Source organism: Ctenopharyngodon idella, chromosome 20, assembly GCF_019924925.1.
Source record: "Ctenopharyngodon idella isolate HZGC_01 chromosome 20, HZGC01, whole genome shotgun sequence".
Classification (NCBI taxonomy): domain Eukaryota; kingdom Metazoa; phylum Chordata; class Actinopteri; order Cypriniformes; family Xenocyprididae; genus Ctenopharyngodon; species Ctenopharyngodon idella.
This window is the reverse complement of record NC_067239.1, coordinates 16056840-16071953: the sequence shown is the minus strand read 5'-3', so window position 1 is coordinate 16071953 and position 15114 is coordinate 16056840. Positions and strand designations below refer to the sequence as shown.

At 35.3% G+C, this 15114-nt stretch overlaps 1 protein-coding gene across 3 annotated transcripts; it reads left to right on the top strand.

Annotated features, from left to right (window-relative positions):
* The first annotated feature begins 766 nt into the window (after nt 1-766).
* Nucleotides 767-13931, top strand: anapc4 (anaphase promoting complex subunit 4). Of its 3 annotated transcripts, none has more exons than XM_051876212.1 (29): nt 767-960; nt 1214-1330; nt 1450-1555; nt 2246-2378; nt 2460-2534; nt 2673-2693; nt 2838-2882; nt 2970-3054; nt 3538-3645; nt 4688-4771; nt 4877-4963; nt 5153-5217; nt 5892-5934; nt 6047-6123; nt 6209-6309; nt 6843-6894; nt 7776-7831; nt 8263-8309; nt 8534-8590; nt 8672-8728; nt 8825-8918; nt 9054-9151; nt 9718-9779; nt 9909-9947; nt 10142-10243; nt 11188-11274; nt 11366-11533; nt 11749-11872; nt 13196-13931. In XM_051876212.1, exons 2-29 carry the CDS (start codon nt 1223-1225, stop codon nt 13439-13441), a joined length of 2427 nt encoding a protein of 808 aa, XP_051732172.1. In that variant the 5' UTR covers nt 767-960; nt 1214-1222; the 3' UTR covers nt 13442-13931. The 3 variants fall into 3 exon arrangements, with proteins under 3 accessions (XP_051732172.1, XP_051732174.1, XP_051732171.1); XM_051876214.1 differs by having other exon boundaries at nt 2667-2693; nt 11381-11533; XM_051876211.1 differs by having other exon boundaries at nt 2667-2693.
* The last annotated feature ends 1183 nt before the right edge of the window (nt 13932-15114 follow it).

Here is a 15114-nt window from a genome sequence, read left to right as displayed (position 1 = left end):
TGGAACAAACTACCACAAGACCTTCGTGATGTCTCTTCTCTTCAGACCTTTAAAACTGCTCTCAAAACTCACTTATTCACATTATGTTTTGTTAATTGATTGTCTCACTTTTCCAGCTCTATGCTTGTTTTTGTAAGTTTAATGTAGATTAACTTTCTTTGTCTGTTCCATCTGGTCGATCACGTGATGTATACTGACTGTATACTTGTATATGTATTCATGTTATCTAGCAACTTCATGTAAAGCGTCCTTGGGTTCTTGAAAGGCGCTAATAAATAAAACATATTATTATTATTATTATTATAAATTAATTGAACCAACAGAAACTCTTCTAAATCCCAAAACAACAGAATATTAAACCAACCCCACTATTTTTCATCTTGTGCAAATAAATAAATAAATAAATAATTTACTATTTCAATCAGTACTGGGAATTGGAGAGCTGGAAACTGGAGAGCTCCTGCCCTGTTTTAGCAATGCCGTGTCAACAAAACACAAACGGTAACTTTCTGTTTTGTCCGATACACATGTTGTTCAATAGTTCTCATTTACCAAGGAAAAAAACAGTGGCCACAAGAGCGGGCTTGATATGAAATATGTTATGTGGGTTGAAAATCAAGATTTATGCGAAATCTATATTTATTTTGAGATTAAATTGAACGGAACACGTAGGCTTAGTTGACAGGTTTCGTGATATTCACCCATACAGTAGATAAGTCGTTTCGCGTTTTAAAAATGTATTTTGTCCCATTGGCATTCCCGTAGTCATCATTTCATTGGCGGGGCAGAGTCATGTTTCATTGGTTGTACTGCCATACTCTATCATGAGGTTTATGAATATGAATCTAGTTACGGTACAAATAGGAATATTAATGTAATAAATCAGTTTCTCTATACGTTTGAAAGGAATTTAGAAGAAGAGCTGGATTGCGGAGTTTATCGTTAGTCGTCGTTTATCTAGTAAGTGCGTGAAATCAGGCTAATGTTGTGGAGCATTTGAGAAACAGCAGTCACTCTGGTGAACTATTTTCTGTCATAAAGGGCTGTAGTGCATCAAAAGTTTCAGTTTACTATATAATTCTGCGTTCATCATAACTGCTGTAGATGCAGCAGATGACAGCAATCTGCGGCCCTCGTTTGATCAATGCTATGTAAGACTGAGTGACTGTAGTATTGTTGCTGTCTGTATTAATAGACCTTTCTACTTTCGCAGGGTTCAACAATGCCTGCTTTTCGCCAGGTCGGGGAGAAACAGCTCCCCAACCCCATTCTGTACATGGCCTGGTCTCCTAAGAGAGATCTGATAGCCCTGGCTAACACTGCAGGAGAGGTTGGACCTTTTTTAGACATACACATACCTGTCTTCAGTTAAACCATACTGTCAATGTCAGTAGATCCTAATCTGTAGGATTATAATTGAGGGTTCATTAGACTGTTCTGTCATTACAGCTTCTCTTGCATCGGCTTGCCAACTTTCAGCGGGTGTGGAGTTTACCGCCCAATGAGAACACAGGAAAAGAGATCACATCACTGGCCTGGAGACCTGATGGGAAAAGTAAACTCAAATAATATTTCACTGCCTTATTTGTCTAATATTTGTTACTTAAAAATGCAATATATGTTAACTGAAATTTAAAATAAATTGAAGTACTAAAATAACTGCAAACCTGTTTTGACATTGGCAAACTAATAATAATGACAAAACAAAATTGCTAAAAGTAACTGAAATGGAAAATCTAGAAATAAAAACTAATTAAAAATATTAATAAAAGTAATATGTGATACTAAAATGACATGGACAGATCACATTTTGTTTTTTAAGCCTTACTGAAGTGTACTTTACTCATTTACTCATTCATATAATTTATTAATCTTAATGTACACTTTTTTATATATCGCCATATAGTATGTGTGTGTGTGTTTGTAAATGCACATACAACATTATATTGTCTTATAGTCTTGTACTTGTTATTACTCTTTTAACTAGTATTTTTACATAAATTATTTCCATCTAACTTTTTATGGTGGGCTTGTAGAACACTGTCAAAAAAGTGCTGCTACTGATTCATTGCAGATTTGACAAATAAACCCAAACTTTAAAGCAATATTTAATGCACTCTTTTTTGCAGTACATAGCAGAAAAAATAATAATAATAAAAAAAAGAAATGCCAGCCACATTCTGAAGTATAAATAAGCTGCCATTGTCATGTTATATGATTAGTAACATTGCATTGTTGTCTGCAGTCCTGGCATTCAGCGTGGGAGACACAAAGCAGGTGGTTCTGTGTGATGCAGAGAAGGCAGAAATCCTCCACCTGTTCCCTGTGGATTACCCAGCGTCCTGCATGCACTGGATGGAGGTGCATGATGACAGCAGGTGTGAGTTTTTTCAGTAGAGAGGATCCACTTTCTTTTTCTATTGATTGCTTGGTTTAATCTGTTTTATTTTTTTCTCTAGCACACTGTCCTCATTCAGTGAGTCTGAAGATGAGTCCAGCCGTTTCCTTCCAAAGTTACCCACATTACCTAAGAGGTGAGACTCTGAACTTCACACATTAAGGAACGCATTGGTTTGTCTGAATGAGAAGTGCTTGGATCACTCCTTTGTTTTTATATTTTCTAATTGTTTTATGGCCATTTTCCTTTGTGCTGTGATTGTGTTCAGCTACAGCACCACATCAAAGATTTTTAGGTAAGAGGACATTTTGTGTGCTTAATATGCTGATTATTTGTCTTTTTCTTTGTCATACTCTTTTTAATTGGTCATCTGCATGTGGCATGTGCTAATGTGTGTCCAGCTCTGGTTTGTTCTTATGTGTTATTTTGTCTCTTGCAGTGAAGAGAAATCAGATGAAGTCACAAACCTTTTGGGGGAAGTGAGGTCCGTATTGTATGCCTTTGACCTGATTGGTTAAGCTTGAGGCTTTCTGATGTTGTATTGTGATTAATGTGTGATGTTTATTTGCAGACTCAATATCTTGGTGGTGGGAGGACCATCTGGATTTGTCGAGCTGTACGCGTATGGCCTGTATAAGATCGCCACGCTGAGTGGAGTAAGATATAAAAACTCAAACATACTTTTTTTTGACCTCGCACATTTTTTCTTTTCATTTATGCTATTTCTTAGCACATTTTCTCATTTACAATCTGTTTTGGGTGTATGTGTGTGTATATACTGAAAAAGCTTTGTAATAAACTAGTAGTGTAATGCTAATGTATTTGTAATGATCTGAAATTGTATTGGAAATATACATGAAACACAATAAAACGATGCTTCAAATATACTCTAACTGTAATTCAAGAAGTATTAAAAGTACATTTTTAATGTATTTAAAGAAATACACTTAAATTGCACTAAATGTACTCAAAATGGGTCCATTTTAACACAATTTCGATGTATTTAATATATTGCAAATAGCTTAAAATTGAACTTAAGTACATCTTAAAATAATATTTCAAAATAATACATTTAATATGCATTTAGAAAGCTAAGTAAATGTGTGTATTTGTGTTACATTATTTTATGTCTGCTTCAGATCTCAGGGACGTGCCGTAGTCTTGGACTGTCCAGTGACCTCAAGTCCCTCTCTGTTATTACAGAGATGAGATCCACAAAAGACAACACTGAGATCCATTACATACAGGTAAAGACTGAAAATGCAAATTTAAATCTTATAATTTTTTCCACTATTGTTATTGTCAGCACTGTGCTTCATGACAAATAAAAGTGTCAATGATAAAGGTAAAAATCATTTAAAAATCCAAAATCATTGAAATGTATTCATGATGGTTTCAAATGAAATTGTAAAACGTTTATACCATTTTTAAGAGAAAGTTTAAATTGCCTTTCACCTTCATTACATGTGACTGTGCACATGTTAATCATTATTTTCAAAAAATTATTTGGAAAATAATTTTTATTATAATTAAAAAAAATTAATTTCCATTTTTTTTTATTAAATAAAAAAAATATTTTTTGCACACACATATATATACATATATATATATATATATATATATTTATTTTTTTATTTTTATTTTTTTTATGTATGTATATATGTATATGTGTGTGTGTGTGTGTGTGTATGTATGTGTGTGGTTCAGGTATTCCTTATGTTGCTATACTTTGCACAAGTATAGTTTTACCAGAAACCAAAATATAAAAATGCAGTAAGTTTTCTGTAAGGGAATATACAGTTTGATAAATCCATAAAACATGAAAACCCAACATATGTGTGTGTGTGTACTTGTATAGGTAACTTTTGACCATCAGAGTGAGGACTAAGTGAGTACAGTCAGGACATGACTTTCTGACACGCTGTTTGAGAGTTAAAACTTGGTTTTAGGGTTAAAGTTAGAATTAAGTTAGGCAGTAGTGATTGCATTATATCAAAGAATCTTCTAACAAAGTCATACAAACGTATGTGTGTGTGAGCGTGCATCTATACATGCTGAAACAACAGTACTTGAACTCCAGCAAATAACCTCTTTGTTTATATATATGTACTATATATGTGTATGTAACTGTTATTTATGAAGATTGATGAGGCAGCAGTCAGTTTGCAAGTAAACAAAGTGCAAACAGGTTGAGTCACAGCTAATGACAGCTGCTGTCAGGTTACGTGTGGCAACTCTGCATTGAGTGGAATATATGAAAGTAATATCAGTGGATTGACTGTGTTGCAGCTGGACACTGGGCTGCTGTCTTCCTGTCTGCCTGAGTTGACCAAGATGGCACGCAAGTTTACGCACATTTCCACACTGCTACAGGTAAGTGTTTTCATGGGCATCTTATTCATAGAAGCACCTTTGTTATACTGTAACTCTATGTTTGTACTGACAGAGTATTTTTTATTCTCTTTCTCTGTTGTTTAGTATTTGCGTCTCTCCCTCACCTGTATGTGTGAAGCATGGGAGGACATTCTAATGCAGATGGACCTCCGCCTCACTAAGTTTGTCCAGGTTAGAGCCCATCACATGCCGGCCAGTCACATACAAGCAAATATAAGATATCCGATACAATAGCATTCATTAGTGCATTTAAACGCTTCACCCTGAAAATACATATAAATGCAATAATGGACTGTGATCCATAGAAGCCATTTTTTGTTGTTTCTTAGAGTTTTAGAGTTGATGGTTTTTGTTTTACAGGAAAAGAACACAAGCACTCAGGTTCAGGATGAGTTTCTGGAGCTACTGCTATGGGGCCATGCAAGGTACACACAATTCATAAATGGTAGTCAAAAAACTAGGTTTTTCAGCAGCACATATTGTCTTATCACTGTGGTCCTAGTGGTGGCAAATCAAAGTTTCTGTTTCATCATTCTGTTTGCGTAATTATTTCTTCTTGAGTAATGCTTATAAAATCATATTATAATATTTAAATAAAATAATATAAAATTCATAATATCATTTTATATTTATATAATAACATTTAATAATTAACATAATTGCATTACATAATAATATGAAGGCTATAAATAATAATATTTTAATATATTGTCATTTTTATATTAAATATGATTCACATTATTTATATATATTCTTTACATTGTTTTAAAAGAATGCAAGATTAGCTCATGCGTGTGTTTACTCTAAATGGCCAACAGAGGGCACCATATGATCGTAAACTTACATCTACAGTCAGAAAAGGGAATTGTCCACTATAGGATATAAAAAATAAATAACAAGTATCCAGTTATATGTTAAGATGTGGATGAACAGGAAAACAGCTGCGCACATGTATGGTCTTGATAATCTCAGCCTGGAATGGAAACTTTTAGCATACCTGATAATGTGTATGTTTGGGTGCTCATTAGCATAACCAAACCAGATGACAACTAGTACTTTTGTAAAACTGCATATATTGAGTTTCCTGTTTCTCTTTCAGCCCTGAACTCCAAGCTCTTCTCATGAATCAACTCACAGTCAAGGTAAATTTACCTGGAATTAGGTTTATTGCGTTAATTATCCTACTGCCATTAGTTGCGCAATTATCAACTTAATTAATTATTACCGTATGCTTTTTTTTTTTTAACCGTTCAGGGCCTAAAGATGTTGGGTCAGTCCATTGATTCTTCATATTCCAGCATCCAGAAACTTGTTATCAGTCACTTGCAGAGGTGTGTATCATTCACTAGCCTTTTAATCAGCACCAGACAGAGAGTGTTACGGAGACTGTGCATTGAGTGTTTGCTGTGCACACAGTGGCTCTGAGGCGCTGCTGTATCATCTGAGCGAGGTCAAAGGAATGGCGCTCTGGAAGCAGAAGTTTCAACCTCTTGGTCTGGATCCTGCAGCCATTGAGGGTATAAGACTGACTATTTATAGACTAGTGATATTTTAGTATGATTTATATACTATTATATGTATTTATAAATATTTTGAATCAGTTTTTAATTTGATATTTTAAAAAAATTGTTTTTAGTCATTTTGTAATGTGCTTTTATAATTTTGATTATTTTTACACTATATATTTCTATATAGCTTTCGTTTTTTTGTTTGTTTGTTTGCTTTTTTTTTATTTTTTTAATTTTAGTCATTTTAATACTTTAACTTAAACTTGTTTTATTTCCGGCAAAGCAACATTTCTATTTTTTGTATAAAGTTTTATCGGAAATTTATATTTTAATTTATTTTAGCTTTATTTTAATTAACAATAACTTTTTTTTAAATAGTTTTAGTTGTAGTTAACAATAATAACACTGTTATAGACAACTTGTCTAGTTAACAATTACAGTCATGATACTTAAATGAAATCTATAATTATAATTATGTCTTTTCTGTAATTAAAAACAAGTAGAATGAAATGTTTATGCACTCCCTTTTGTTAATTTTTTAGATGCCATCGTAGCTGTGGGCTCTTTTACCCTGAAGGCCAGTGAACTTTTACAGTGAGTTTAAAGTCCCCCTGAAATCAAAATTTAAGTTTTTTTAGCTTTTAGTATGAATATGTTAGCCTTAAGATTATGAATAAGCTGGTGTGTTCCAAAACAATGACAAAATTCGCATTTAGGAGATATAAGCATTCAAAACTTAGTCTCTCATTTCCGCTAAAATGGATCACATCGCACTTCAGTTTCTCGTCAAATCTTCGGTCCTATCAAATGCTCTCTAGAATCTGAAGTCCCGCCTCCTCCTACACTCTTACGGATGCTGAAGCCTCGGCTGAAATCGGTCATTTGCTCAAATATTTACTAGTTTCTACATGGTGAATGGCACATAGTGCACTATATAGAGAATAGGGAACGATTCAGACACTGTAAATATGCTTTCCTTTGACGCGAATGAAGTCCCTTTTCACGTAGTAGTGTCACATGAACCGCCGCAACGCGAGCAGTCTGCTCCGGTCCAGAGACACAAGAGCACAGAGCGGATCATATGCGCGAGTCGGCACAGACCACAAAAGGTATCGCAGATCACACCCATTTGAATTCTGCACAGAATGCTGTATATAAGCGATATAGAGGAGATTAGGAGGATAAACGGTTAGAGATTAGAATGAAATCATTTTCAATCATTTTACTGAGTCTAACGGCTCTGGCGAACTGTAACATAAACAAAACACTATTGGCTATTTAAAAAAAGGGGCGGGGCTGTTCGATATATCGCCCTGTCTTCCTGTTTTAGTTGAAATTACGTCAACATATTGAATAATGCTGCGCAATCCAACACTCTTTAGTGGGCCTTTAATCTTATTCTATCCACTTTATCCCGGATGTCGTTCTGTTCATGTCATTATTAAACTTCTCTCAACTGCTTGTCTTGATTCCAGAGTCATTGATAAGAGTATGAAGAACTTCAAAGCCTTTTTCAGATGGCTGTATGTTGGTAAGCTGGCGTTTTGTTTTTGAGCTTTAGCTTTCAGATAAATTTAGTCAAAAACTCTGTTCCATACCTAGTGTGCTGCCTTGTTGCTTGCTTCCTACATAGGCAGCAGCCTTCTAAGGGAGCTTTCTAACCACCATGGAACCTCAAAGTTGACTGATTTAGAAAATAAGCAATGTGCAATTATACTGAATTATTTTTATTGTTACTTTTCGGTATTCTTGTTTTAGCCATAATGTTTTTTTGTTTTTTTTTTCCACTGAGCATGTTGCAATGTGTTGTGGAATGTGATTGCTGTTGTGAGCTTGTATCAGCCTGTGTATCAGGAGTGCACCTATAATGCCTTAAAATGATGCCTCATTAGGCAGCTCAATAGATTTTGAAACAGTCATAATGTTTTTGTATTGTATTGTAACAGCTTTTGCTTTTTTCAGCAATGCTTCGAATGTCAGAAGATCACGTTCCTCCTGAGCTTAATAAGGTGAGATATCAACAGACATGATTGTGACAGATTGTGGGTGAAGAAAATGGTGGTGGTGCGAAAATTAATAATAATAATATTTAAAATAAAACTGTTTAATTTCTTAAAAAATAAATAAATATATATATATATATATATATATATATATATATATATAATATAGGCCTTTTTTAAGATGTGTATATTTCTGCTGTTATAAATGTAAATGTGATTGTGTGTTTCAGATGACTCAGAAGGATCTGGCTTTTGTGGCTGACTTCCTATCTGAGCATTTCAGTGCTGTGAGTGAATGAGAAACATGTAATTTTAACACTAAACAAACATTTGGTGAATGCCCATCTAATTTTCTGTTCCCAATTCAGAATGAGGAGTTGTTTGATCGGAAAGGAAAGTATTTCAACGTTGAGCGTGTTGGACAGGTAAGCACCTTCTTACATGTTCAAGAAGGGAATTCTTTTCCTCATTTATAACATACTTGATCTGTTGTTGTTATTTGTTTGTTTGTTGTTTTGCAGTACTTGAAGGATGAAGATGAAGACTTGGTATCTCCACCCAACATGGAGGGCAACCAGTGGGTGACATTTGTAAAGCAAAGCACTCATTTAAAAGGTACATTCACAACACCTTCTCCCTTTATTAGACCACAAGACTGCTAATGTGAACTTATTGTTTTGGGGGGAAAATAAACTTGAATATTAGACATATTATTAATAATTTGTATGTTTGATACTTCTTGTGTTGCAGACAGTCCGTTGCTCTTCCCCACTTACCCACAGAAGTCTTTACACTTTGTCAAGAGAATGATGGAGGGGTCCATTGATCTGTGCTTACAGAAACCAGCCGTGAGTGTCTCACACACACACACACACACACAAACCTTATTACTCTTTCTGTATCTCTGTAAACAAAGTCACACTGACACGGTGACTGAGTGCTTGGACACAACTGAATAACTCTAGGACAACAGTTTTACATCTTCTGCTTTGAAACCTTATAATTTAGGGCTAAACTACTTTTGTTTTCAGCTCTTTATTATGGGTTGAGATTGTTTGAGTCAGTATTTATGAATTTCAGCCAACCAGAATAACAATAAAAACACAAGCTGCAATATGAGGGTCTATTATATTTATAGACATCAAAGAGGCTTGACGTATTATTACCTCCCCTCAAAAATTTACAACCTTTTGTCTTTCACAAAATGGACATGCATCCCATCCTCTACTCTTTTCCAGAGGATGCTCTAACTTGCCTTCTCACACACAATCTCCATCCATTAACAGTCTCCAGCACATATATAACAGAAGCATTAACTACATTAACTGGATTGTTTCACCCTTTCTGCTGACCATTCTTTTCCTGAGCACTAATGCGTCTGACTCCTAATCATATGTCTGTGTGTGTTCTTCAGGAGGTCATCGGACATTCAGTAAAACAAGCAGTGTGTTTACACTTGTACACTGTTCCTGAGAGGTAATCCATGGTCTGGATTTTGACAGGAAATAACAGATTGTTTGATTTTGATTTACATATATATTCATATTTTGTCTCGCTGTTGGAATTATGATGATTTCTATTTGTTTGTTTTTGCTTTTTTGATAGCTCAGAAAATACACCAAGGCTGTTTGAGCTGCCTTCACTGTAAGTGGACTACTTGTATCCCTGTAATTTATAATGGTGAATTCTGCGGTTATAGTGTCTGTCAATAATGTAGGCTTCATAAAGCAATTACAGTGTGCATGTGTAATAACATTGATTTTTCTAAACAGTCATTTTTCTAAACATGGTGGTGGTGATGATGATGATGATGATGATATGAGTATATTTTAATGCAGGTGGAATGATAAGAAGGCCGGTATGCATTATGTAGTGTTCTGCATGCCTGAGATCTCACCTTCTAAAATCTATATTCTGAGGAGAGCAACAGACCCCAACAGGTACACATACCTCTTTTGTTCTGATCTCTTTTGTATTTGACCACAAAGAAATTTATTTTCAAAAAAATGTATGTATATTACCATTTAAAAGATTGGGGTCATTAATATTTTTTGGTGGAAAAAAAAAAACTTTTTTCATTAAGGCACGGTTTGGTCAATTGGATCACAAGTGGAAAATGCTAAATACAGGTGTAAATGGGGTCTAAAACGTTTTGAGCTTGTCTACTTTCGGCCACTTCCCGAGGTAGTTGAAAACGCATTCAACCGAATTGCTTTCGTAATGGAAACGCTCATGTGGTCGAATGTGTTCAAACAGCCGCAAGACCGACTACTGACATAATGCATAAACATTATGGGAAGCCAGACGAGATTTAAACTTTGTCGGCTGAAGACCCAAATTTGGTTTAAAGATGGAAAAATGTACCAAGCACAATGTTCTCTCACCATTCCTGATTTCTAACACACACTCACCGTGTTCAGCGGTGTGTCAGAAGCGCTGTCAGAGCAGAAGCGAAAGCTGCTGGTCTCCGTGTGTTTTTTCCATCATCTCCTTTCGTGTTCATATGTAAACAACTGTTTTCAACATTGAAAATAATAAGCAATGTTTCTTGAACACCAAATCAGCATATTAGAATGATTTCTGAAGGACCATGTGACACTGAATACTGGAGTAAAGGCTGCAGAAAATTCAGCTTTGCCATCACACAAATAAATTACATTTTAAAATCTATTAAACTATTAATCAGTTATTTTAAATTGTAATAATATTTCACAATATTATTGTTTTTACTGTTCCAAATAAATGAAGCCTTGGTGAGCACAAGAGACTTCTTTTAAAAATATTTAAAGACAGACTGCCTATCAGTCTTAAAGTTAGACTGATGGGCTATGAGGAAAGAATCAATTTTCATTACTGACTGACTGAATTTGTGTGTGTGAATAAGGTCTGTCCCTAATGGTCTGGTGGCCCTGAACCTCAGCGCTCCGCTCAATTCTAGTATAGATGATGAAACACCTGCACCAACTTCTACGTGAGTTCATCTGTGGAAATACCATATTATGACAATATTGCTATTATTTAATATTTGTATGTGTGAATGACTGAATAAAATTGTTTATTAGTGACTGCTCGTACAGTTGCCTTGATGCCCGCTTTTATGACGATGAGACATTGACAGTGGTATTGCGAAGTGTGGAAGATGACGAGAATAAGATGCGCATCCTTGCTCAGCTTCCTCTAAACTCTGTTATGAGCTGGGATGAAGAGTTCACTTGGGACCTTACGCTCAGGTACAGCACACTTGTTGATTTCCGCTAATCAGTAACCTTTCATTTTTAGTTGAATTATTAAAGAATTGTAAATAGCATAATACATATTGCAGTAGTTCCAGTTCCAGTAACATACTAGATTATATAATACGGTTATGCTTAGCTTGGCTCGCCCCTATTGAATGTCCTGAATTAGCACTCTTTTGATGTGTCGTCTTTGTTGTGGTGCGTTTTAGGCTGGAGCAGCAGACAGAAGGGATCCCAGTACAGGGTCTGGCCTGGGGAAACCAGAGCAGAGAGATGGACAACATCAAGGCTCAGTTTGTGGCAGTTAACGGGATCCGCAAAGTGGCCTGCGTGGTAAGACTAAATAACGATTTAGGAAAATAGTTCACACTGAAAATGTGTCCGATTAAAGGTGCAATATGTAAGAATTTTGCAGTAAAATATCCAAAAACCACTAGGCCAGTGTTATATATTTTGTTCACTTGAGTACTTACAATATCCCAAATGTTTGCAACTATTTGTAAATCTTGAGAAAATTGCAGTTTTAACCAAGGCTCCGGGACGTGTGAGGAGTCATCTGTCAATTGCGTCATACCCGCGTTACCCTCGGTTTCCGGTTTTATTTTGTAGAAACACCAAAGACACTTTAATATTTACATGTTTTAATAGGCAAGGGAACAAAGGCTTTGATATATTTATAGACAGAAAACTAATTATTGTTATATAGCTCAACAAGTTTAGTCTTAGTGTTTAAATATAATTTTCTTGATTTTTTTGCGAGTACCATGCTTTACCATGCCTCAGAGAAAAACACTATTTTGTGAAGTAGCTAACATAGCATAATCAGATGCAGCTTTATTTTCAGTAGCAGTAATACAGAATTTTCTCCATCATACAATACGTTTTAAAATTAATTGCATGCCATTTATTAACACAAGCCATCCAGCATTTAATGATAGACTAAAATCGATCTAGCATACTGCAGTGTGCAACAAGTGTCTCACATCAGCCACCGAGCGAACGCACAGAGTAACATTATAACATTTTCAACACTCTCAAATGTATCTAATATGATAAACAGAGCTGCGTTACCTCATACTCATGACCGAAAGAGCAGAAGCGGCGCCGGCGACTGTGGCATAATAAAAGTTCCGCTGCTCGCGGTGTGTGTTGCGCAATCGCTCCAGTGGCCTCGTTCAGCTCCTACAACACTCGGTCCTGCTCTGCTTCATACTACAGTAACGTTAATAATCGCATCCATGAACATGATTTCTTCCCGAGTCCTATCCCAATTCTTTTCCACCGGCCGTTGAGGTGAAGACCACATGTCCCGAGATTCCGCACTCAAACTTAGCGTCATCAAGCTACGCCTTTGTTTTGAATTGGCCTCTAGTGACCTCTAGCGGACAGAAAATATTACGTATTGCACCTTTAATGAATGAGAGAAGTGAAAACTGATGTATAAATATGTTATAAAACAGCTGTTTTTTAACATAAGGAAATAATTCATTACAAACTGTTGAATTGATGAAAATTAATGTAAAATCGGCGCCATCAATGTGCAATAATTTTTAGTCATTTAATTATTTCAAAATAATTCATATAATTATTTAGTGATCAGAATCAAGAATTCAACTGTAATAGCATGTAATTGTTAAATAAATCTTCTCTCATCAGCTCAGTGCCAATCTGAGACATGTACGTGTGTTTGAAATGGACGCAGAGGAGGAAGAGGAGGAGGAAGAGCGTGCTGATGAGTCACAGGAAATGAGCTCGGACCAGGACAGACTTGAGGACACAATGACTAGTCAAAGTGAAGCTGGGGAAGGTGGAGATGGAGCGAGAGGGGCTGAGGATGCTCAGGTGACAGGTCAAGGGTCAGGAGACATTTTGGATGACACTGCGGGATCAGATACGCTTTGAACTCTTTTTGCCCTGAGATAAAACACGTTCTCCACAACTGAACTATGGACTCCTCTACTATTCCTGGTCATGTTCTTTATGTATTAAAAAAGTATTTTGTGATAAAGATGAACATTTCACATTCTCATTTGTAAATAAATGGATTTACTGTTAAAAACCTTGGGTTGTTTCAATCAAAACTTTAATGTGTCGGTGTCTCCCCTGAATGTCATAGAGTCAGTTTCCCTATACTCTCAAGCTACTTAAATATTTGTATGCAAAATATGCATATTTTGTAATGTAAAATACAGTATATTGTTTCTTTCTATATATAATCAACAACTTCAAATTAATAATTTTATACAGTATTTCTCTATTGTTTTTATCTTTATTCGCATTGCTTATAGTTCTTTCCCTCTTTAAAACTGCTAAGTACACAGTCCTGTACCTTTTTGTCTGATTTTCAAATACTTTTTTGCTTCAAATTAAAGTTTGTAGTGTTGTGATTCACTTCACATCTGGTTGGTTTCACAAAAAAAACCCTATGGGCAAAATACTTCCAGATGCACTCTATTATCCTATTGATATGAGTAGAGTGAGTTAATGTGATATTAAACAATTCTTTTACTATTATATAGGGGGTTCCTGGGTTAGTTTTGAGTCTGTGTTGGTGGCCCCTGGGTCTGCAAAGGTTGAAAACCCCTGCCCAAGTACAATAACAATCTCTTAGCCTTTCTGTCTTGCTCACTTGGAACTGAAATGACTGGAAAAATTTGAAGTTCAGTTGAGGCCAGGGACTTGTGAGTAGGACTGAGTGAACATTTTAAGGTTCTAATCCAGATTTATCCCTCTGTACAAGACGATAAATCCTGCAGTGCCTCCAGCGGCCCTATTGGCTGACACCATTCATTCTGTGTTGGACTGATGTGCTGTAAGGAAATATGGTACATGTCCAAAAATGTTCAAACTTAAATGACAATTTTCTTCCTACAAACAGTGAGAAGATTTCTTTCAGAGATGATTATGATGTAAATGGCTGGTTTAGCAATTAAACATCAAGAAATTGTTTAATTGGAAAGAGATCATATCAGAAAAATCTAAAGACACTATAACATTTCAGCATGCATCTTAAAAACAGCCAATGCAAATTTTAGATGACAACTTTCAACATGCAAAGATATAGAAGGTAAATATTCCTCAGGGTTCCTGCTCTTTTTTAACCTCTTTTTTTTTTTTTGCAATTTCTGCTGGATAAAATATTTTAAAGTTTGGCATATCAAGTAAAATGTATATTCATTATAAAATTTTTTAAAGGCTATTAAAGATTTTATTAATTGAGATTACTATTCCAAGTCTTTAAATCAATATATCCTAGTTCTTCAAAGGAAAGTTGTTGAGGTTATTTGTTGTGTTTAATAATACAGTGTATTATTAAAATAAATATAATCATTTTTAGTTGTTTTACCTTTTTTAACAATGTTTTGTTTTAAATAATTTTAAGTCACCTTGATCCCACCTTGGAAGTTTGCTGAGGTCCCCTAGTGGGCCCCAGCCCTCTCTAGTCTAGGGCACACTAGATGTTAAACTGAAACCTGTCGACTAAAATTGTTATATTTAAGTTCACCAGCTAATTTTATACTTGTTTGACATTTGAATAGTTGTTTATAGACTGAACATCAGGCATGTTTACATGC